The 25,114-nt window shown below is 42.2% G+C and overlaps 1 protein-coding gene across 2 annotated transcripts in view; it reads right to left on the reverse strand.

Annotated features, from left to right (window-relative positions):
- The window catches only part of Bmerb1 (bMERB domain containing 1), a 138,278-nt gene that overhangs the window by 53,331 nt on the left and 59,833 nt on the right, over positions 1-25,114 (reverse strand). For both annotated transcript variants that reach the window (XM_028778403.1, XM_028778402.1), the window contains one exon: positions 21,331-21,454. In XM_028778403.1, the coding sequence (XP_028634236.1) occupies positions 21,331-21,454 (124 nt within the window). The remainder of the gene's footprint in view (positions 1-21,330; positions 21,455-25,114) is intronic.

Genomic DNA, 25,114 nt, shown 5'->3' on the forward strand with positions numbered 1-25,114 from the left:
GTGTCATCTTCTCTTACCATGTGACTCTAGAACTGTTTCACATGTCTGTACTATGTGATGCCATATGCCATGTAAGGACATAGGGAGGGGCTCTCAACAGATACCCATTTTATGTCCTAGCTACATGAATCATGAAACAACAAATAAACCTCATGTATGTGTATATAAAATTCAGTATTAGGTATTTTGTTGTAAAAACACAAACCAGATGAGGACAAATGTTTGTCTGTTTCTGTAGCTGTAATGATGCTCTCACACCTTTGTCTGTGTTCAAACATGCTTGGGATGTAACTCCATTTTTGTTTTGATTTATCACTGTTTTAGTATGGTCTTTTATGATGTTGACAACCTGCAAAATTATCTGAATTTGTTAGAAGAATGCCTTGGCTGACCTCTGAATGCCTCGTCAGGTCCTGGTTGCACTTTTCTCTTTCCTCTAATGGAAGAAGCAGTCTTTATATATCCTACCTCCCTAGAAGTCATTCTGAAATCCTGACCTATGGGAGCAGTCTGTTGTGTTTCCTCAGTAGACAGCAGAACAACTTGCATACTCTGTGAGTGCTCAGAGAACTCACTGGAACCTGGTGGAGCTGTGTTTCTGCTGAGGTAGTTTGTATTTTCAAGATTAAGAACACTTGTAAAAAATTATTCAATTCATTAATGAAGGAACCAGTTTGATGGTCAGAGCTCAGTCAGCAGCACTGAGGAGCTGGGCTTATAGGTGTACCCTTATCTTGAGCATTGCTTTTCAGTCAATAAAACCCATCCTTAAGGGAGATGTCATGTGTACTTTATAGCCTGCTGATATCTATGTTATCTTGGTCAGAGACCATGCCAGATCCTTAAGCTATAGAACCCATCTTCACGGTAAAGGTCACAGGTACTTTGCAAAAAGAGTTTCAATGTAGTCATGCCTTAAGCTTCATTGTACATATGGGATTGTGATAATTGTTAGCAGGAAACTTTTTTTTTTCAAAATTGTGCTATACTTAAATATGTATGAATTAAACTGCCTGATGTCAGACTCTAGATGTTTGAATCAGCTGGGCTAACCATATTATGCTAGAGTTGATTTCCTTCTTGCCTCTTACGGGTTTTTTTAGTGTATGTGTGTATACATATGTGCATGTGTGTGTGTATGTGCATGTGTGTGTGTATGTGCATGTGTGTGTGCATGTGTGTGTATGTGTGTATTTCTATATATGAGTACAGATGTGCTTATGCCATAGTGTGCTTGTGGAAGCCCAAGAACAACCTCTTACCTTATGCCTTGTGTAAAACAGGTTTATTTGCTATTCAAAACTGCTTGAGCCAGTCTATCTGGCCTGTAAGATCCTGAGAATCCTCTGCTTCCATCTCCTCATTGAAGCACTAAGATTACAGACCTTCACTACCAAATCTGGGTTTATATGGGTTCTAGAGATTCAAACTCAGGTCCTTTCACCTTTACAAGTGCTTTACCCACTAAGCCATCTTCCCAACCCTGTAATGACTTTTTGATGTGCCTTGTCTCATCACACACACACACACACACACACAGAGAGAGAGAGAGAGAGAGAGAGAGAGAGAGAGAGAGAGAGAGAGAGAGAGATGCACTTTAGAGTAATTTATTCTAAGAAAACAAGAGTGGTCTGATAGAAGACACATCTGGTCTCTGTCCCAGGTTATTACAAAGTTCACAACTCCTGAGATTTTCTAAGTGATAAGCAACTTCTGACTTTCACAACAATTCCCTTTTGATTACATTCAGTTATAAAGATGTGACTTGGGCCAAAGATGCTATATAGCTGCGTGATGATGAACTGGTCACCAGAAAGATCTAATTATAAGAGGGGCATTTTCATTACTCTCTAGGACCCATAGAGAGGGGCATGATGCTAGGAAGGGGTGGTTCACAAAGTCTACTGAACCGGAGTTTCAGGCAGTATGAGGTCATGGATAGACTGAGGTCAGAAAAAGTGGGAGCACACAGAGAGGCCATAGGAGCTCTACTCAGCTCCTCTGCCCACATTTGCCTCACATATTTATTCTACATGGTTGTTTCTGAGTTGTTTCTTTTGTAATAAACCAGGAAATATGTCAGAAACTGCTGCTAAGGTCAAAGTCTGACATTACCTGAGAGCCCCGAACTTGGTGCAAAATGGCGGACTCCATTTGTCAGCAGAGCTTCCTCTTCTCTGGGGGATCCTGGATCCCACACCTGAGGAATGTCATATAATTCTGCACCTGAAATTCCTGGAATATCTCCCCATGTTAATGAGGCATCTCAGTACCTTAAGTCGTCAGCTAATGGCTTTTGCCTACCCTGGATATTACCTCTTCTCCCAAACTATATAACCCTTTGTTCACCCCACATGCGTACAAGCCCACTCAGAATAAAGAAATATGCACAAGTTAAGATCCTCTTAGAGAGCTGTTTCATTGAAGATCGTTAGAGAAGGACTTTGCCTAAAAGAGCTGTAATACTAAGATCCACAGGGAACCCCCTCTCCTAAAACTCATTCCCAGCTGGTCCTGGATCCTGCCTACTCCAGACTCTGCTTCATCCTCCCAGTGCAGTGTGCATGCACACCATGAGAAGGAAAAAGCAATGGACACAGGACCACAGAAATGTGGGTATTTTCTTGAGATCTGAATCATTTTGGTACAGTGTTAAACTTACAGGGTGTTGTGATAACCTCTGGTGCTTTAGTCAGAAAGGGAGAGGGTTGAGAGCCTTGAAGCATTTCAGTCAGGTTGATGGAGCAGAGCCCTTTAGTTTATGCTACCTGGTGCTTACTTCAGGACACAGTGTCAGAACTGAATTATGAAGTTTGCAGAAAGTAGAAGGGTCTGAAAACTATTATAGTAAGTGAAGGGACCCAGACTTAGAAATAGAAATCATATGCTGTCTCATATGTAGACCTCATTTTATCATGTTCATGTGTTTGTATCTAAGTGAGTGAATGAATGGGACAGGCTATGAAACCAGAAAGGAGATCACAAAAAGGGAAAAAGAGGTGACAAGAAAGAGTAAGAGTAAGGCCAGGAGTAATGGCACACACCTTTAATCTCAGCGCTGGGAGGCAGAGGCAGGCAGATCTCTGTGAGTTTGAGGCCATCTTGGTCTGTCTATAATTCCAGCATAGCCAGGGCTACATAGTGAGACCCGATCTCAAAACAAAATACAATAAAACAAACAACTCTCCAAAAGATAGGGTAGGCAGGGCAGCAAGATACAAGTATGAGGCATGAAAATGGAAAGAGGCTAGGATAGGGTGAAGGGGAAGAGACGGAATCAAATCAGCTTAAACAAATTTTGTGTGAAAATGCCATAAAGGGGGCTGGAGAGATGGCTCAGTAGTTAGCTGCACTTACTGAGGACAAAAGTTGGGTATTCTATATTCTATATTCTATAGATGTCTGTTAGCTCCATTGAATTCATAGTGTCTGTTAGTTTCATTATTTCTCTGTTTAGTTTTTGTCTAGATGGTCTGACAATTGGTGAGATTTGGGTATTAAAGTCTCCCATTATTAATGTGTGGGGTTCAATGTGCAATTTAAGCTTTAACAATGTTTCTTTTTTTTTTTTTTTTTTTTTTGGTTTTTTCGAGACAGGGTTTCTCTGTATAGCCCGGGCTGTCCTGGAACTCACTCTGTAGACCAGGCTGGCCTCGAACTCAGAAATCCGCCTGCCTCTGCCTCCCGAGTGCTGGGATTAAAGGCGTGCGCCACCACCGCCCGGCAACAATGTTTCTTTTACAAATTTCTTTTACAATGTTTCTTTTGCCCTTGTATTTGAGGCATAGATGTTCAGAATTAAGAGGTCATCTTGGTAGATTTCTCCTTTGATGAGTACAAAGTGTATCTTTTGATTAATTTTGGTTGGAAGTCTATTTTATTAGATATTATAATGGCTACTCCAGCTTGCTTCTTGGGTTCATTTGCTTGGAAAACTTTTGTCCAGCTCCTTACTCTGATGTAATGTTTGTCTTTATTGTGGAGGTGTGTTTTTTGTGCTCAACAGAATTATGGATCCTGTTTTTGCAGTCATTCTGTTAGCCTGTATCTTTTTATTAGGGAATTGAGTCCATTAATATTGAGATATTAATGACCAGTGATTGTTAATTCCTGTTATTTTGTTGTTGTTGTTGATGGTGGTGGTGGTGGTGGTGGTGGTAGTGGTGGTGGTGTGTGTGTGTCTTTCTGCATGCTTCCCTTGTTTTTGCTGGTATATAATTACTTATTTCCTGTGTTTTCTTGGATGTAGTTATCCTCCTTGGGTTGGAGTTTTCCTTCTAGTATTTCCTGTAGGGCTAGATTTGTGGATAGATATTGTTTGTATTTGGATTTGTCTTGAAAATGTTGTTTTCTCCATCTGTGGTGAATGAGAGTTTTCCTGGGTATAGTAGTCTAGGTTGGTATCTGTGGTTTTTTTAGAGGTTGCAAGATATCTGTCTAGGTCTTTCTAGCTTTTAGAGTCTTTGTTGAGAAGTAGGGTATAATTCTGAAAGATCTGCTTTGAATGTTACCTGTTCTTTTATCCTTGGTGCTTTTAATATTCTTTCTTTGTTCTGTAGATTTTGTGTTTTGATTATTATATAGCAGGAGAATTTACTTTTCTGGTCCAGTCTAATTGGTACTCTATAAACTTCTTGCATGCTTATAAGTATCTCTTTCTTTAGGTTGGAAAATTTTCTTCTATGATTTTGTTGAAAATATTTTCTGGACCCCTTCACCTTCTTCTATTCCTGTTATTCTTAGGTTAGGTCTTTTGGAATACCATGAAACATAATCAAAGCAATATACAGCAAACCAATAGCCAACATCAAATTAAATAGAGAGAAACTTAAAGCAATTTCAGTAAAAATCAGGGACAAGAGGAGGCTGCCCACTCTCTCACTATCTATTCAATGTTGGACTTGAAGTTCTAGCCAGAGCAATAAGACAACTAAAGGAGATCAAGGGTATACAAATTGGAAAAGAAGAAGTTAAAGTATCACTATTTGCAGATGAGGTGAAAGTATACATAAGCAACCACAAAAATTCTACCAGAGAACTTCTACAGCTGATAAACACCTTCAGCAAAGTGGTTGAATACAAAATTAACTCAAAGAAATCAATAGCCTTCCTTTATACAGATGATAAATGGGCCAAGAAAGAAATTACACAAATAACACCCTTTATAATAGCTATGAATAATATAAAATGTCTTGATGTAACTCTAACCAAGCAAGTAAAAGATCTATATGACAAGAACTTCAAGTCCCTGAAGAAAGAAATTGAAGAAGATATTAGAAGATGAAAATATCTCCCATGCTCATAGATAGGTAGGATCACCATAGTGAAAATGGCCATCTTACCAAAAGCAATCTACAGATTCAATGCAATCCCCATCAAAATTTCAACACAATTTTTCATAAACCTTGAAAGAGCAATTCTCAACATTGTACAGAAAAACAAAAATACTCAGGGTAGCCAAAACAATCCTGAACAATGAAAGATCTTCTGGGAGAGTCACCATCCCTGACTTCAAGGTATACTTCAGAGCAGTAGTTATAAAAACTGCATGGTATTGGTACAGAAACAGGCATTGATCAATGAAATAGAATTGAAGACCCAGAAATAAACCCACACACCTATGGACACTTAACTTTTAATAAAAAAGCCAAAACCATACAATGGGGGAAAAGCATTGTCAACAAATGGTGCTAGTCTAACTGGATGTCTACATGCAGAAGGTTAAAATATTTATCACCCTACACAAAACTCAAGTCCAAGTGGATCGAGGACCTCAACGTAAAACCAGATACAATAAATCTCATAGAAGAGAAACTGGGGCATAGCCTTGAATATATTGGTACAGGAGACAATTTATTGAACAGAACACCAAGGGCTCAGGAACTAAGACCTACAACTGATAAATCCGACCTCATGAAACTAAAAAGCTTCCATAAGGCAAGGGCTATTATCAGCAGAACAAAATGACAGCCTACAGATTGGAAAATGATCTTCACCAACTTTACATCTGACATAGGGCTAATATCCAAAATTTATGAAGAAATCAAGGAATTAGACACCGACAACCCAAATGATCCAATTTAAAAATGGATTAGGCATGTCTCCCAGTTGAGGGATGGGGCCACCCACTCATTTCAAAAATATTAACCCAGAATTGCTCCTGTTTAAAGGAAATGCAGGGACAAAGAGTGAAGCAGAGACTAAAGGAAAAGCTATCTAGAGACCGTCTCACCTAGGGATCTATCCCATCTGCAGACACCAAACCCAGACACTACTGCTGATTTCAAGAAGCATTTGCTGACAGGAGCCTGGTATAGCTGTCTCCTGAGAGGCTCTGCCAGAGCCTGACCAATACAGGTATGGATGTTCATGACCAATCATCGGACTAAACATGGGGACCCCAATGGAGAAGTTAGGGGAAGGACTGAAGGAGCTGAAGGGGTTTGTAATTCCATAGGAAGAACAACAATAAAAACCAACCAGACCCCCCAGAGCTCCCAGGGACTAAACCACCAACAAAGAGTATACATAGAGGGACCCATGGCTCCAGCTGCATATGTGGCAGAGGATGGACTTGTTGGGCATCAATGGGAGGGGAGGCCCTTGGTCCTGTGAAGGCTCGATGCCCCAGTGTAGGGGAATTCTAGGGCAGTGAGGCAAGAATGGGTAGGAGGGGGAGCACCCTCATAGAAGCAGGGGAGAGGGAGATAGGGGGTTTGTGGAGGGAATATTGAGAAGAGGGATAACATTTGAAATGTAAATAAATAAAATAACCAATAAAAAATTAAAAATGGGGTACAGCACTAAACAGAAAATTCTCAATAGAGGAATCTCAAATGGCTGAAAAGCACTTATAGAAATGTTTAAAGTCTCTAGTGGTCAGGGAAATGCAAAGCAAAACAACTCTGAGATTCTATCTTACTGGTGGGTCAGAATGGCTAAAATCAACAACTTAAGTGATATCATATGCTGGTGAGGATATGGAGCAAGGAGAACACTCCTACATTGCTGGTGGGAGTGAAAACTTGTACAATAACTTTGGAAATCAATTTGGCAGTTTTTCAGAAAACTGGGAATAGTTCTACCTCAAGACATAGGTATACCACTCTTAAGCATATACCCCAAAAAGATACTTTACTGACCCACAAAGGTACTTCCTCAACAATGTTCATATCAACTTTACTTAAACAGCCAGAAACTGGAAACAACCTAGATGTTCCTCAACTGAAGAATGGATACAGAAAATGTGATACATCTACACAATGGAATACTGTTTAGCTATTAAAAACAAAGACATTGGGCTGGAGAACTGGCTCAGCAATTAAGAGCACTGATTGCTCTTCCAGAGGTCCTGTGTTCATTTCCCAGCAACTACATGGTGGCTCATAACCATCTGTAATGGGATCTAATGACCTCTTCTGGTGTGTCTGAGGACAGCTACAGTGTACATAAAATATACATAAAATAAATATACATAAAATAAATAAATCTTAAAAAAATCCAAAGACATCATGAATTTTGCAGGCAAATGCATGGAACTTGAGAATATCATCCTGAGTAAGGTAAGCCCAGTCCCAAAAGGACATGCATTAGTATGCACTAACTTGTAAGTGGATATTAGCCATAAAATACAGGTACCACGTTACACTCCACAGACCCAAAAAAGATAAGCAAGAAAGAAGGTCCAAGCAAAGAAGCTTGAATCTCATTTAGAAGAGGAGATAAAATAGCCATAAGAGGCAGATGGAGGGAAGGAACTAGATGGGAGAGGGAACTGTGAGGGGGTTGGGGAGGGGTTCAGGATCAGGTGTAGGGAGGGACAGGAGAGATGGCTAAATTGCCAGGAGAATGAATGGAAATCTGCAACTGATGGGGGTGAGGAGGTGGGGGGCATCTCCAGGATGTGACAGACCTGGGATAAGGGAGGTATCCAAGAATCAACGGGGAGGGGGGGGGCTTAGCTGTGACTCACAGCACTGGGGATGTGGAACCTGAAGAGGCCACCTTCTGTAGCCAGGCAGGAACCCCAGTGATAGGGGCACAAACCTCCCCACAAAACTTTTGACCCAAAATTTATCCTGTCTACAAGAAAGTCAGGGATGGGGGATGGAGTAGAGACTGAGAGGATGGCTAACCAATAACCAGCTCAACTTGAGAGTCATCCCATGGGCAAGCACCATTTCCTGACACTATTAATGATACTGTGTTATGCTTGAAGATAGGAGCCTAGCGTGGCTGTCCTCTGAGAGCCTCCACCCATTAACTGACTCAGATGGATGCAGAGACCTACAGTCAAACATTAGAAAGAGCTTGGGAACTCTTATGGAAGAACAAGAGGAAGAATTGCAGGCCCTAAGGAAATAGGAACTCCACAGGAAGACCAAGAGTCAACTAACCAGGATTCTTGGGGCTCTTAGAGACTTAAAAAATATACACAGACTGGACCTAGGTCCCCCTGTAGATATGTAGCAGATGTGCAGCTTGGTCTTCATTGTGGGTCCTGAACAAATGGAGTGGGGGATATTCCAAGAGCTGTTGCCTGTACATGGACTATGTTCTTCTACCTAGACTACCTTGACTGGCCTCAATTGGAAAGGATGCACCTAGACCCTCAGAGACTTGATGTGCCAATGTGGGGGTATACCCAGGGTCATTCCCAACTGTCTCAGAGGAGAAGAGGAGGGGGAAAAGATTGTGTGAGGGTGTGGCTAGGAGAGGAGAGGGCAAAGCACAGGATGTAAAGTGAACAATAAAGAGTCCAAAGTTCAAAGTCTCTTCTGAGATTCATGCAATCTCTTAACTGTAATACCGTATAAAATCAAAATCAAAAGGCAGATCACATACTTCCAACATATCATGGCACAGGACATATATTACCATCCAAAATATCATAGTGAAAAAAAAACTGGACCAAAGCAAGACCAAAAACCAATTGCGCAAACTCCAACTCTTCATCTCCACATCTGATGTCCAACTCCTTCCAGCTATGATGACTGCAGCACACTTCTCGATCTTGGGCTGGTTCCACTCCCTGTTAGCAGCTTTCCTCTGCAAGTATCCCATGGCTTTGGCATCTTTAACATCTTACATCTTGAGGTATCCAAGGCAACTTCAACTTCATAACTTCTTATTCCAATGTCTGGAATCCACACATGATATCCTGAGCTCCTCCAAAGGGCTTGGGTGACCTCTCAAGCTCTGCCTTCTGTAGCACTCTAGGCTCTGGTTGATTCCACTCCAATGTTGCTGCTGTTCTTGGTTGTCATCCCGTGGTGTTGGCATCTCCAATATGTTGGGGGTTTCCACTGCAATTAGGTTTTATCAATACCCTCTCATAGGCTCTCTTCATGGTGCCAAGCCTCAACTTGACCTCTTCAGTCTTGGGCTTTCAACTGCCACTGAGGCTGAACCTTTACCAGTGGCCTTTCCTGGTCTCTCACAGTGTCAAGCCTCAGTTGCTTTCCATGACCTCTTCATGGCTTCAAAATCAGTTCCACTTGAGTGACTCTTACACATTACCAAGTCCAGCTACAGCATGAGGTACAACTTTGGTTGTCTTGGAACACAGTTTCCTTGTATTCTCAGAAAACACTTCCCAGAAGATTTCACCTCAGTGGTGCTGGTCTCTTCTTCTTTTTCTTTTTTTTTTTTAAGATTTATTTTATTTATTTCATGTATATGAGTACACTGTAGCTGTCTTCAGACACACTAGAAGTGGACATTGGATTCCATTACAGATGGTTGTGAGCCACCATGTGGTTGCTGGGAATTGAACTCAGGACCTCTGGAAGAACAGTCAGTGCTCTTAACCTCTGAGCCATCTCTCCAGCCCTGCTGGTCTCTTCTTAATCACAGCTAATTTCTCAGCTCCAGCTAACCAGTATCAATTATCCCAATAACCCTTCTACTCTTGACTCTAAAGCCAGAGCCATATGGCCAAAGCTGTTATGTTCTGCTGCTTGCTGGGGCTAGAACATACTCCCTGCCATGTTCTATTTTATCATCACCAGCTTTCTGTTTCTAACTCCCTCATTACCTAAGCTTGGCTGTCCTGGAACTTGCTCTGTAGACTGATCTTGAATGGTAGAAATCTGCATGGCTTTGTTTCTTGAATGCTGGGATTAAAGGCTTGTATTACTATGCAAAGACCTAAGCGCTTCTCTACTTGGAACTTGTTCTGTTCCAGGTGGCCCTTGAACTCTAAGATCCGATCGTCTTTGTCTCCTGGGATTAAAGGCATGTACCATCACATCACTAAGCTTTTCATAACCACTATCCCTCAAGATCTAGATCAAAAGCCTATGTTTTCCTGCCTCAAGATCTGAATCATAAGTATGTATGCCTTCAATTTCTGGATTGTAGTTCATTCCATATTAAAAGTCCAAATGAAAACAACAATCAGGTAATAATAATAACTAATATGATATAACTATCTCTTGCTCAACTACAAACAAGCAAGCAAGCAAGCAAACAAACAAACCATTAAACTTACTTGGGTGGGATCTTGCCCTGAGGTCAACACTCCTTTAATCTGTATATCTCCTTGAACAAAGGATTCAGCTACATTTGATGCTTGATGAAAACATTCCTCATAAGAGTGAACCATAGGATAAAGTCTAAAGTTGGTTGATTTGGGACTTTCTTTGTCTATACAATTAATCTGAATCTCTTACCTTAGCCTCAGTCAAATTCTTTGAACAAGAGCAAAAGTGGCCACATTCTTTACTAAAATATCACAAGAACAGTCTCTAGGCCATATACTAAAATTCCTGTCCTCTAAAACCTCTTCATCTAGGTCCCCACAGTTCAAAATAGCCTCAGCATCACTGTCTTCCGTGCTTCTACTAGTATGACCCATTAAGCCCCACTTAAAGCATTCCACTGCTTTTCACGTTCTTAAAATCCACATTCTTCCAAATAAAAGCATGGTTAGACCTATTACAGCAATACCCCAGTCCCTGTCATCATCTTTTGTCTTAGTTTGGATTTCCATTGCTATGAAGAAACAGCATGACCAAGGCTGTTCTTATAAAGGACAACATTTAGTTGGGGTTGGCGTACAGTTTCAGAGGTTCAGTCCATTAATCATCCTGGTAGGAGCATGACAGCACACCAGGCAGACATGGTACTTGATCCAAAGCAGCCAGAAAGAGACTCTTTAAGTCTATCCCCCCCATGACACGCTTCCTCCAACAAGGCCACACTTCCTAATAGAGCCACTGTCCATAGGCCCAGCATATTCAAACTAACACAAAAGGTTAACTGAAGAGACCCATATATGCAGCCCTGAGTGATCCAGGGTCATCCATGCTAACATGAAACTTTTCAGGGGTGTGGCTGTTTGTGGTCATCTAGGCTCCTGTAAGTAACTCCTCAGTCTTGCTCCTTAAATAGGCCCAGTAAGCTTGTTGGTTCACCAAGCTAGCTTGTCAAAATCATTACTTTGGTCTGCTGAGACCAGTCTGAGTAAATGTTTGCTCATGTCTCCCCAGGGAAATTTCACAAAACATCAAGAAACATAGCTGCAGAAGCGAGGAAAGGATCTCTCCCAGGAGCCTAGGCAAACCCAGGAGTATCTTAGATGCCTCAACTGTGTTCTTGGGAGGTGATTGCCAAGACTTCTGGCCTCCAAGACAGTAAAGAGAACAAGTGGAAATTGCATAAAGACTGGATCTCTATACCTTGTCCCCACAGCCACAAGGAAGAAAATCTACTTTCCAAAATGTCTACACTGAGAGCTGTAGCAGCACTGTCTGTTCCTGAAGCCTGGGCACACCCTCCCATGGCCATGAGAGCTATACTGCTCACACCCACTGACTTCAGGGCAGCTTGAAATGGGACAACCTGACAATGGGAGAAGCAGTAAGCAAAGATCTGACCCACTCATAAGTGAAGACAGTGATGTCAGTGCTAAGTTTGGCCGTATATCAGGGGCCAACAACATTGCCACTAATGTTGTAAATAATGATGTACATTACTCAGTGTTGGTGGCCCTAGCTGAGATGAGTATCCAATAAGGGACATGTGGAAGTCATATTCAGACTTACAAACACAAATAAAAATGTCAGCCTTGGTAATGGGTACCTATAATCCCTGAACTGTGGTGATGTGGACAGGAGAATCTCTGGGCTTGATGACTGATCATTCTAGTCAAGTTGATGAACTACAGGCCAATGAGAGACCCTGTCTCAAAGGAGGTGGATATTGTTCCTAAAGAGGATATCCTCTGGCCTCGACATGTACCAACTCAGATGTGAAAGGACACATATAAACACATAAAAATAGTGACTGTATATCAGGAGCCTGAATAACAATAATGTATGTGCTTCCACACATATGTGCACATACGTATGTGCACTTGCAAATACATGAACACACAAACTCAGGAACACAGTGACATTGCTAGGGCTGGACAGAGATGGGGAAGGGTGAGGTAACTTCTCTGGTAGAATCATCAATCTGAACTCTGCAACAAGAATGTCTTAGTTAGGGTTTTACTGCTGTGAACAGACACCATGACCAAGGCAAGTCTTCTTTTTTTTGATATTTTATTTATTTATATTTTATTACATTCCCAGTTTCCCTTCCACAAACCCCCTATCACATCCCCCCCTCCCCCGCTTCTATGAGGGAAGCTCACCCACCCACCTACTCCCTCCTTACTGCCCTGGCATTCCCCTACACTGGGGAATTGAGCCATCACAGAACCAAGGGCCTCCCCTCCCATTGATGCCAGATAAAGCCATCCTCTGCTACATATGCAGCTGGAGCCACGAGTCCATCCATGTTGGTGTCTTCTTTGGTTGGTGGTTTAGTCTCTGGGAACTCTGGAGGATCTAGTTGGTTGATATTGTTCTTCTTTCTATGGGGTTGCAAACCCCTTCAGCTTCTTCAGTCAAGGCAAGTCTTATAAAGAACAACATTTAATTGAGGCTGGCTTACAGGTTTAGAGGTTCAGTCCATTATCATTAAAGTGGGAGCATGGCAGCATCCAGGCAGGCATGGTGCAGGCAGGGCTGAGAGTTCTGTATCTGAAGGCTGCTAATAGAAGGCTCTCTTCCAGGCAGCTAGGATGAGAGTCTTAAAGCCCACACTCACGGTGACCTATTCCAATGAGACCACACCTACTCCAACAGGGGCATATCTTCTAATAGTGCCACTCTCTGGGCTGAGCATATACAAACCATCACAAAGAAGAAGCATTATTCAGGGATTATAGTTCACTGGAACCACTGTGGACTCATTTACTAGGTGGTTTATAAACAACAAATCTGAAAACCCAGCCTACATTCAGAATGGGCCTTTATACCTCAATTACCCAATCTAGGAACTCCCTTGTGGACATTCTCAAAGGTATGTCTCCCAGGTAATTCTAGATCCTGTCAAGTTGACAATGAAGATTAACCGTTATAGGCACTAATTCCTCTTCCTATTTAGTGATCAATATAGGCAGGGAATGTACCCTGTTCAGACCATAGTCCTGGGGAAGGAAAGTAGGGCAGGAACTGGGGATCTAAGCTGAGCTCAGGCAAAACACTGACCAGACATAAACAGGTGAAAGCAGGGACACAAATGTCCCCATGGAAGAGGGGGCCTGGCACATCTGTGAAGTGATAAGCTGAAGGAAGCATGAAGGGGAGGGTCAGGGTTGAAGAATGCTAACAGAGATGAGAGTTAATGTTGAATGAAATTCAATCCCCAGCAACAGCATTAACTGATAAGACATTTATGAGGTGATAGGTCAGAGAGCTCTGCCCTAGAGGATGGGCTCAGTGCCCTTATAAACGCCTGAGCGGTGGGGACAGGGTGATGGCTCAGCTGGTAAAAGCAATTGCTGCATAAGCCTGACAACTTGATCCCTAGAACCTGTCAGAAGCCATGCAGGGAAGGCTGTGGTAAGCAAGTGAGCTTTCTGGAGATGGCCTACCATCTCCCCACCATGGCTGTGATGGGTGTGCTTTAAAGAGGCAAGGACCCTAGGGACTTGCTTTGTGCAGATATGCCTTTCCATGCCATATTCCTCATTTATCTGACATGGCATAGAAAACCCTTCACTGTCTACAGTTCCCTGGGCATTTACTCATTCTGTTGGGCAAATTTCCTACACAATCAATATGAAGATGTACTTTCATATAATGATGCTGTTCAGATGAACTGATGATTTCATAATTCCTGATAATGATTTTATAGAACTCCTGAATTGATTCAAATAATTTTAAACCACTTGTAGAATAAAAAATAAGTTGCAAATAGAGTTCTGAATAGAGTTCTGTTAAACCTTCCTATGTCATGAGCTAATAGCACTAAGAAGAGAAATAGGCTTGGAACAAATTTACAATCAAGGGAAACTTTCCTTCTAGGTTAGGAATGTGACCACTAATCTTGCTAACTAAGACCATAAACTATGATTGGGCAATTTATTATGAGTGCAAGAACAGAAAATAAATGATTGACTAGTTTATCAATACCAGACTCCAAAATAATAAGACACAAGACAATGACAAAAACCTTCCTTAAAAACTATTGCTTTAAACTTATAAGAAGCTTGTGGAGCTAGAAAATAGATAAGAAATGTTTAGTCAGGTACAAGTCTTAAGGGAAAGACATATAAACCATTCTGATATAACTCCTTAAACCTTATTGATCTATGACTTATTGATCTATTGCTTTGAACTTACTATGAACTTATGGAATTTAAATGTTAAAGAAACCATGTAATCAGTTGTCCTGGTGTAACTCCCTTTTGCGTAACATATTATCTGCAGTATAATTTTTTCTTACATAGAGAACTTTTGTCTGAAAAGGTATAAAAACTGAGAACAAAAATAAAGTGTGAAAACCAGTACTTTGGAGCCCTGTTCCATCTACCAAATGCATGTATATAGATGTATATATGTTTATATGTATGTATGTGTGTGTATGTATGTAGGTATGTGTATATGTATGTAGGTATGTGTGTATATATGAATTTATGTATGCATGTGCACATGTGAAATTGATAAAATTTGTGGGTCAGAGTGCCTTTCTGTTTTATCGTGGTGTGTGTGTGCATGACTTTTCCTTTCTTGCTAGATCACAGAGTTAATGAGCTCCAAGACTCTCACCAGCAAGTCTTTTACCAACCATGCTTTTTGTTGTTGAGTCTGAATATGCACATGCGTGTGGAGGCCAGGGGGGAGCCTTAGTGTCCTTCCTCAGAGGCCACCTACCTTATTTTATAAAACAGGCTCTCTCATTGCCCTGTATCTCACTGATTAAGATAGGCTGGCTGGCTGGTAAACCTTAGGGGTCCTCTTGTCTGAACCTCCCAGGGCTAGAAATATAGACACGAATTGCCACTACCACCACCACCATTCACTTCTTTTTTATGTAGGTTCTGGGGATTCCCATAGTCATAGGTTCTCATGTTTCTGCACCAAGTGTGTTACCAGTAGACTGGGGGCTCTTCAGTACATCCTTTGCTTGTGAGATATACTGTGTGCATGCTTGATGCTGATGCTGATGCATGGCTGTATATTATTTCCACATATAACTAGGTCACAAACAATTTGTGCTCTCTACCTTGATAAGATTTGAGTTGCTTCTGGGTTTGCTTTGAGTGTTCTATTGCAAACAAGACTCTTGTTATGAGCATTGTGGCATCTTTGTCTGCTGCTCACATGTAAGGATTTTTGTGCTCCCCCATGTGTTTTTCTATCTTTATTTCTTTTTTGGTTTTTTGAGACAGGGTTTCTCTGTGTAGCCCTGGCTGTCCTGGAACTCACTCTGTAGACCAGGCTGGCCTTGAACTCAGAAATCCACCTGCCTCTGCCTCCCAAGTGCTGGGATTAAAGGCGTGTGCCACCACTTCCCGGCTCTTTATTTCTTGATGTGATATAGCAATCTGTGTTTCAAAGCAGCAACAACAAAATCAAAGTATTGAGTTTGGGATATAGTGTTGGACCTAAAGATCCAAAACCAGGGGACACGCTCCCCCAGAAACACTCACGGACGGGATTTGCTGCAATAACGTGAGGCTTATTGATGATAAGATGATAACCAGTATACTGGGGTTCCCCTGTATGCAGACAAGAGGAACCCCAAGCTGAAGCTACAAGCAGCTTATATACCATTTTTAGAGTTCACAAGGACAGTTAATTACTTTTCAGACAATAACCGTAAAAGATTTCACACAGCCGCTCCCAGGCCCGATTTCTAGGTAACTCAAATTTGCACCTTATCTTTTACAACAAAGAGGGTCAGCTTAAGTGGCGTCTGTTTACCCAGGTGTACTGTGTTAAGGGCTCATCTCCCTGATAAACTCTTATCTTGGGCCCTTCTACCTGGAATGTTTGTTTGAGTCTTTGGAATGTGTTCCTCCCGGGATGTGCCTCGGGGGCAGCTAATATTTGAGTGTAAACTGAAACTCAAACTTAAGGATCTTTTAACTTTAAGTTTAAGCTGAGATCTGAAATTCTTACATTCAAGCTGAGACCTGAAATTACATTCTTACAATAGCTCAGTGGTAGAACACTCACCTGGCATGTTCAAGATCCTACTTCAAAGACTGGAGAGTTGTTTTTGTGGGTTTATGTGTGGGAAGAGGGTTTTACTATATAGACCTGGCTGATCTTCAACTCAGCAGCCTCTTGCCTCTGCCTCCCAAATGCTGTGATAACAAATGTGTAGCAACACACTGAGCATCTAGACAATCTTTTTGTGTGTGTGAGATGTTTGACCCTTTGACCTTATGCTGCATCCTACCCTGTGTCATGGCTCCAGGCCTGAGCTCTCTTCATCCAACCTAAACTCACCCCACAACCCCTAAAACATTCAGAAATTCCTCAGGGGAGTTAGGCATGAGGGCAACAATATACTCCAGTGATCCCAGTACTCAGGAACTACATAAGAAGACGCAACCTTAAAACAAACAAAATAGGAACAGAAATCTAGCTAACTTGTTATCTGCCTTCTCTCATCTCTCTTGTTCCTCCATCCATTCCTATTCTCTCCAGATCTTCCTCAGTTCCCTTACTGCTCCTCCAGTTTCTTCATCTTTTGTCCAAATAAGATCCTTTTTAGATCATCTGTAATTAAGAGTATCCCTTCATGTGGGGCAAGTGGCCCATGCCACCAGACAGAAGAACTGGTAAGGTTGAGTGAGCTCAGACTTTGTGACTCTCAGATCTGAGGATGGTAGGAGTGGAGCCATTCACTGCCTACCTCTACCTGCTCTGGAACACATAACCATGACACCACCTACCCTCCAGAGTTCTCAAAAGGCAGGATGCAGCCCAGCATTTTCAAACTTGGCTCAAGCACCAGTGTTCTATTCTGAGATACACTATTTAAAATTAGAGTGCAGCAGGGAAGAGTGTGGCTGAGACATGTTACATAAACATTCTGTATTTTGTTTTGCTCTTAGCTTGAAGCTCCTAACAGGTTAAAGGGAAGAGAAAGACACAGATTGTTAATTAAAAGAATGATATAGTTTTGGCACAGTGGTAAAGTTGGACTTGTTCAATTTTAAAACAGGGTCTCATGTAGCCCAGGCTGGCCTTCAGGCTTATGTAGCCAAGGATAACCTTGAATTTCTGGTCTGTCCATGAGTGCTAGGGTTACTGGCTTGTAGTGTGGGGAATGAACCCAGGGCTTCCTTTACAACTAGGCAAGCACTCACTCTACCACTCAGCCCTACAGATTTATTACAGCTACATCCAGAGGCAGCCCATCTTCAGAGACTCTTGGGGCAGCCCCTCCACCTAAGCTTCTCCCAGGGGAGGAGCTTTCAGAGAGGAATCCAAAGGAGAGAAAGCCATCATGGTACCTCACCCACCCTCAGAGCATAGTGCCAGGGATTAAAGGAAAGAGCCACCCATTTTCATATGTGCCTTTCTATTTTGCCCTTTGCTACAGCACTACTAGGAAGACATAACTGTCCTCTTTGTACAAATGGAGAAACTGAGGCTCCATCAGGGCAAATATTTGTCCTAGGCCACACAGTTGGTAATAGATACTAGACCTAAAACCATTGATTTGTTCCTATCCTCATCTGTAAGAGAGCCCAGGTCATATCACTATTAGCTGTTTATTAGAAGCTATGCAAGCCTAGGCATAGTGACTTAACCTCTCTATGCCCCAGTTTCTCATCTATAAAATGAGTATAAGACATCATCTACCTCCAGAGCTGTGAGGATCAATACATCAACACACAGGGAATCATCATCTGCCTCCAAACTTGTGAGAATCAATACATCAATATACAGGGAATCTTCCCAAGCATAGCTGCTGTTTACAGTATGTGCATCTGCTGTTCCTCATGGGATCTTGGTCAGGTTCCTGGGACTTGCACTTTTCCTCAAACATTATGCTTCTTAATGACATGGTTCTAGGGTTCAAGTACAGCTTTGGAGATATTAGAATCCAAGGACCCGAGGTATATTCTGAGATATATCCTTCACACAATTATCTTTATTGCCTAATGCAGTTCTGACTCAGGCTGATTAAATGCTGCAAATGCCTGGAGCAAGCTGAGAGGCAGGCCACACATCCCCTTTATGAAAATCCAACCATCGGGTGGAGCATAGAGATAACCAGCATACCCCACTGGGAGGCTGAAGATACTTAATTTTCTGGAACTCAGATAAACAGTAGAAACGAGGAGGGATATGAGACAACAGGAAGCTAAGCCAGGCAGCCAAGGGCTGCAGGAGTTATTACAAGCTAATGATGTGATTGATCCCTGGCTGGGATGAAAGGAAAGGCAATGAGCCTTAGATTATAGCAGCAGGACAGGAAGGGAGGGACAAGACTGTCCAGGAGGAGAACAGACCCAACATTAGCCTTCAACTGCCTGCTGGCTGCTGTGGTGGGGGGTGGAAAGGTATGGGAGGGTTGTGATACCCAGGGGCTCTGTGACTTCTTCTAGGAAACTTCATAAAGATAAACAAACCTCAGCAAAGAAATCTCAAAATGCCATTTTGTAGGTTCAGAGCCAGAGGGCAAGCTAGAGGGAAGACACACTAGGTATTCAGATGTGGAAACACATAGCACTGAAAGCTAAAGGATTATGACGAGGCTATGTACCTGACTATAGCCTTTAATCTGACTGTGGCAAATAACTTGATTTCATTGGCCTGGGTGCCTTGATATATCTTTTTGTTAGGAAGCTCTTAGTGTGAGCTAGGATCCATGGGAAGTCTCAAAAAATATCAATATTGTGAGCATCATAGTTACTTTTCCTGTTACGATACAATAGCTAACAAAGAGTAATTGAAGAGTGGAAGGACTCATTTGGGCCTGCGATTTGTGGGTGCATTCCATCATATGGCATCAGGAACCTGAGACAGCTGGACATATCACATCTACTATCAGGAAGCAGAGAGGTGAGTGTTCTTACCCAAATGGCTTTCTCCTGTCTCCTTTTTCATTCAGTCTGTGTTTCCTGCCCAATGAGTGGTGCGCCTCACATTGAGCAATGGTCACTCCACCTCAGTTAAACCCCTGCAGAAACTCCCTCATACATACCCAGAGCTGTGTCCCCTGGGTGATTCTAAATCCATTCCAGTTGGCAATCAAAATGAACCATTACAGAGTTCCCCAGAAATCTTTGCAGAAACAAGGCTTCAGAGAAAGCTCCTAGTGGTCTGGATTTACTAACTTAGGGCTTAGGGTTTGTCATAATTCTGTATTATAGATCTACAATCTCTCCCACAGACCCATGTATTAAAAGATTGGTCCCAAGCATGGAGCTGTTAGAAGGTGGTGGAGTCTAGTAAGAGGAAGTTAGGTCTTGAGGGGAATTCTTTCATAAAGGAGTATAGGACTCCTTCTCTTCTTCCTCCCTTTCCAAGGTATTCTGCTTCATTCAGGCTCACAGCAAAGAGATCAACTGATCACAGAACTGAAACAATGAGTCCAGAGAACCCTTTGTTTATGAATTTACTATCCTAGCTGTTTCTTATCAGAACAGAAAGCTGCCTCACAAAGTTTCTTTTTTAAATTTTTTTTAAAAAGATGTCTTTATTTTATGTATATGAGTGCTTTATCTGCATGTATGGCTACATGCCAGAAGAGGGCATCCGATCCCGTTACAGACGGTTGTGAGCCACCACGTGGTTGCTGGGAATTGAACTCAGGACCTCTGGAAGAGCAGCCAGTGCTCTTAACCTCTGAGCTATCTCTCCAGCCCTTAATTTTCTTTATTTTTTATTAGATATTTTATTTATTTACAATGCAGATGACCTCCCCTTTCCCCATTTCCCTTCTCTAGAACCCCCATCCCATCCCTCCTCCTCTTTTTTGGTTTTATACCATTTTAATTACATGCAAGTATTAAGGTCAGTTCTAGGCTAAGTGTCTAGCAATACAATAGATGCAAATAGTCAAGGAACAAGCAAGACAATAAACACAAATAGTCAAAAAAACAAGCAAGTCATTAAACCCAATAACGTGAACACTCCCATGATCACTGCTTCTAAGGGCTTATTAGGATGATCAAAATACCTGAGCCTACTTCCCTGTCCTAGCCTAAAGTCATTTTCACGTCTAAAGCCTACTTCCTTGTTCTAGCCTAAAATTTAGATTCCTGCCTGAAATTACTTCTTTGTCCTAGCCTAATGTCAGATTCTTGCTTGAAGCCTACTTCCTTGTCCTTGGCCAATGTCATATTCCTGCCAAGCAGTCCATTTCCTAGACCTTGGCCCATGACAGATTCTTGCCAAGAAGCCCCAAAGGCTCTCTGCCTCTCCCCCTTTTTTATTTCATTAACAAGACTGAGTCTGTCTTAGGTCATTCTGACAAGAATGTCTTACTTACTCATCATGGAATATGCCTTATCCAAAGTTATAATGACTCTTGTATTGTTCTTAAAGGTGACCAGTTATTCAGATTCAATCATGGATTGGTCTAGAAATCAATCCAATATTGGAAATAACAGTCTTCATTTGGAAGACTGGATCTGGACATTTTCAGAGACATTTGGAAGTTAGCTGTAGTTATCTATGGTGTTATGTTAGCAAGATGTAAAGTTGGGGCAGGATCTGAATCTTAAACAAGTGTTAGTACATGTGTTAAGGCTCTTTTAATTGTCAAGTAAAATTACTTTTGCTTCTTCTACAGTATTTATTGTAAGTTACATTGATTGTATACCTTCTAATTGTGTTTGTGTTTTGAAATCCAGCATGTCAGTTACAGAGGTCTATCAACCAGCTTTTGTTTTTAGTGCCCTGAATATTTCAGAACCTTTGTATTCTAAAAAAAAAAAAAAAAAAAAAAAAAGTTTGCAAGTGCTGGAAGAAATGAGCTGCCTCTGTCCTCTATACTTCAACCCTTGCTTCCCCACTCACTCACATGAACCTGAGTTCTGACTCTCGACGGACCAGGACTTCACGGAGACGCTGGATTTTCGCCATCTCCAGCTCGATCTCCTCTGGCATCATACTGGTCTCAGCCATGGAGATGATGTCCAGCTGACCTGTGTGGACAGGAGACTGGTGTCAGGACTCCACGGCCACCAGGGCTTTCAAAAATTCCCACCAGAAATAGGAGGTGTGTTCCCTCATCCCAGCTAGCAGGGAGGCAGAGGTGGGAGGCCTGTGAGTTTAAATTCCATCTGGGAAACAGTGAGACTCTCTCTCTCTCTCCAAAAAGTAAGAATTCCTACAGGGAAAACTATTCTATTGCTCTGGGAACAGCCATGCCCTGGCAGCCGTGACACACCACAGGGGCAGACATATGAACTGGGCTGACAGCATGTGTGAGAAGAACCTTCCAAAACCAGGAAACCCATGGTGCTATATGTTCCCAGGATAATGGAATGAAGAGAGACTGGGGTCTGTGAGACATGATTAGAAATTATCAAGGTACGCTCCTCCTCAGGCCTGGCTTGCCTAGGAAGCAGCTTGTCATAAGGCATGTCCCGTTTTCCAGCTTGCTCATCATTCCTGCGTGCACTTGCCACCTTAGTGTCATCTGCATTATGACGCAGCATGAGGCATCACCCAGGCTTGAGCTTTCTGGCCTTCACTAGAATCATCCTCTTTTCTTTACAAATCATGGGCTCCTGGGTATTCTGCCATAATAGCAGGAAATGTACTAAGACAGATGTGGAACCTTCTGCACAGGCTCAGCAGGCTTGTGGGAACTTTCTCAGGCATTGTCCATCCCTGCCTGGCCCCGACCCTTTGGTTTTGCCTCTTTGACCATGACAGCTCTGCATACTCACTCCACAAAGACTAAGGATAAGTCTAAAAGAAAACTCTGTTTTAATTATTTTAAGGCACTACTAAGTAATGTAAGTGAAAGTAATACAAAGTGACATCGCTTTCTCAAGGGAAATTCAGAAGACACTAGTAGGGAAAAAAAAATGACACAGAAAAAAAATCAGAGCTATTGAGGGGGAGAAACTCTTGCTGTCAAGCCTGATGATCTGAATTCAAGCCTCAGAACACACAAGATGGAAAGAAAGACCGTCCCCCACATTGTCCTCTTCTCTCTACACATACACTGTGGCACATATGTGCCCTACCCCCACAATAAATAAATAAGTGAATATAATAAAAATGTTATCCATAACCACAATACCCAGCAAGAGCCACTAATCACATTTAATAGGCATCCCTCCAGGCTTTCCTTTTTCTTTTTCATTTTCTTAAAAAAAAACACAACAAATTATCACATTTGGAAAAAGAAAGAGACACTTAGACACAATATTTGGGTTTATTCATTTTTGACACTAGGATTCATGTAGCCCAGGTTGCCCTTGAATCTCCTATGTAGCCAAGGATGACCATGAACTCCCATCCTTCTGTCTCTGACTGCCAAGTGTTTCCAAGGTGACAGGCCTGTCATCACTCCCTGGGGTAGTCCATGGAACATCACTATGGTGATAGAGGTTGAGCATCCCTAATACAAATATCTGAAATCCCGAGTCCAAACTTTCTGAGCCCCAGCATGACACTGAAGGGGGCAATTCTGCACCTGGCCTCTGTATAAAATTACCTACATGCAGACAGAAGTGTAAAATTCCCCTGCAACTGTAGTCACAGGTTCTGAGACACCTGATGTGAGTGCTAGGAGCTGAACTCTGGTCTTCTGCAAGAGCACTACATGTTCTTAACCTCTGAGCCAACCTTCCAGCCTCAAACATACTTAAATGGATGAATAAAGATCTACCAAAATGTTAATATATACCTGTATAAACCATTAAACATGCCCATGCAGCCCCTGCTCTGTAGTCTGGGTTTGTCATTCCTTGGTCTTCTTCCTCAGTACATATCATGTGCATGCCCCAGTCCTCAGCTGCTTCTTAGCAGTGCTGTGAACTTCTATTTGTGGCCATATTACAAATTGTTTCCCAATGTAAAGAATTCTAAGTTGTCTCACATATGGCTTTTCAATGACAGTCCCCAAAGGCAGCCCTCTACACACATTGACGAAGTTCCACCTGGCTACATTTCCAGAAGAAACAGGGGTAGATAAAAGAAGAAATATTCTGAGGCCTTTATGGGTGGTGCAGGCAACTTATGTTAAGAGGTATGTGCTAATTTCTTCCACACAACTTCCTGAGGCTGAGGAAGAGTAAAGATGTATATAGAGAATATGAAGGAAACTTTTCAGCATTATGGGCTGGACAAAGGTCTCCTCAGGGCCATGTGGTTGTGTTTCAGACCCCACCACCACCCAATACCCCCACAATCATATTCTAGTTCCCATTGCACCAGGCTCAATGCCAAAATCCTCCTAGACTGGAACAGTAATGTTCTGCTGGAGAGAGGAGATAGGATAGATTGAAAAAACTAAGCTCGGGCTGGGAAGGGTTGGCAGGGAGCTGGGAAGGGGCTGGAAGGGGGTGGCTACTATGCAAGCAGAAGGCCTTGAGTTTGGAACCCAAGCACCCACATGGGTGTGTCAAGTGCTGAGACCCAGGGGTCCCTGCTCTAACTTATTCCATGTTGTATAAAACAGTGGTCTTTTGATTCATGCCTTGCCCTAGGCTACTCCATTTTACAAGCATCCTTTGTCTCTATTTTGAGGGAAAAGGATGACTGCCCCTGGGTGGAACCAGAAATGACAGCATCTGCCAGGTACCATCCGCCCAGCACAGCTGATAAATGACTTATCCCTGTGGTTCTATAAGACTGAAATGAGACTATAAAAGCACATGGGTACATTAAAATCTTATCAGGAAACTTGGCTCAAGAACTTATCACGCATATCAGATCAAGGAAGAGGTGACTCCATTGCATGGATCACATAAAGTAACAAGTACCTAAACACTGAGATGGCCAGGTGCCACAGAAACCTGTCATCAGATACATGGCATGTGGGTGAAAGGCAAGAACTCAGCTGTACCTGGAGCTCGGGCTCAGCCCCTCCCCTGCACTGACGCCCCTGACTGCCAGTCCCCTATCACCATAGGACCTGGACCTGACTATTGCTTCCCATTCCGTATCTCTAGTTCCCATTGCTCCAGGCTCAATGCCTAGATCCCCATAGACTGGGACAGTAATGTTCTGCTGGAGAGAGGAGGTAGGATAGATTGAAAAAACTAAACTCAGGCTGGGAGGGGGTTGGGAGGGAGCTCGGAGGGGGTTTTACTGATAGGCAATTCCTACTAACTTCATTTTAAAAGATTTTTCTCTTTTTTATTATTAAAACAATGTCTATTCTTTGCTCACTTAATTTGGGGGTTTTAAATCTAATATATTGATGCATGGATAATGATGATGATCACTAATAAAGTGTCATCATATTATTCACTTTTTAAAAATTGGATATTTTATTTATTTACAATACAGATGTATATCCCATGAAGACACCATATCCTGACCCATCCTAGAGGAACCAGTGCACTCAGAGCAGAGGAGAATCCACTGCACTCAGAGCAATTGAGAAAGCTGGACTCCCAGGAGCGTTAACATGCCCAGGATCACAGATTTAAGGATCCCAGAGCCATCCAGAGTCCCAGGAGCTCTTCCACCGAGGAGATCAGGATCACAGGATCACAGAGACATCTGGACTCTGAGTAGTTCTGACACAATCAAGATAACAGGAGAGACAGGCTCCAGTCAGAGACAATGAGTGCAGGTAGCACTAGAGATAACCAGATGGTGAAAGGCAGGCACAAGAACAT

This window comes from Grammomys surdaster, unplaced genomic scaffold (assembly GCF_004785775.1).
Source record: "Grammomys surdaster isolate TR1022 unplaced genomic scaffold, NIH_TR_1.0 334, whole genome shotgun sequence".
NCBI lineage: Eukaryota > Metazoa > Chordata > Mammalia > Rodentia > Muridae > Grammomys > Grammomys surdaster.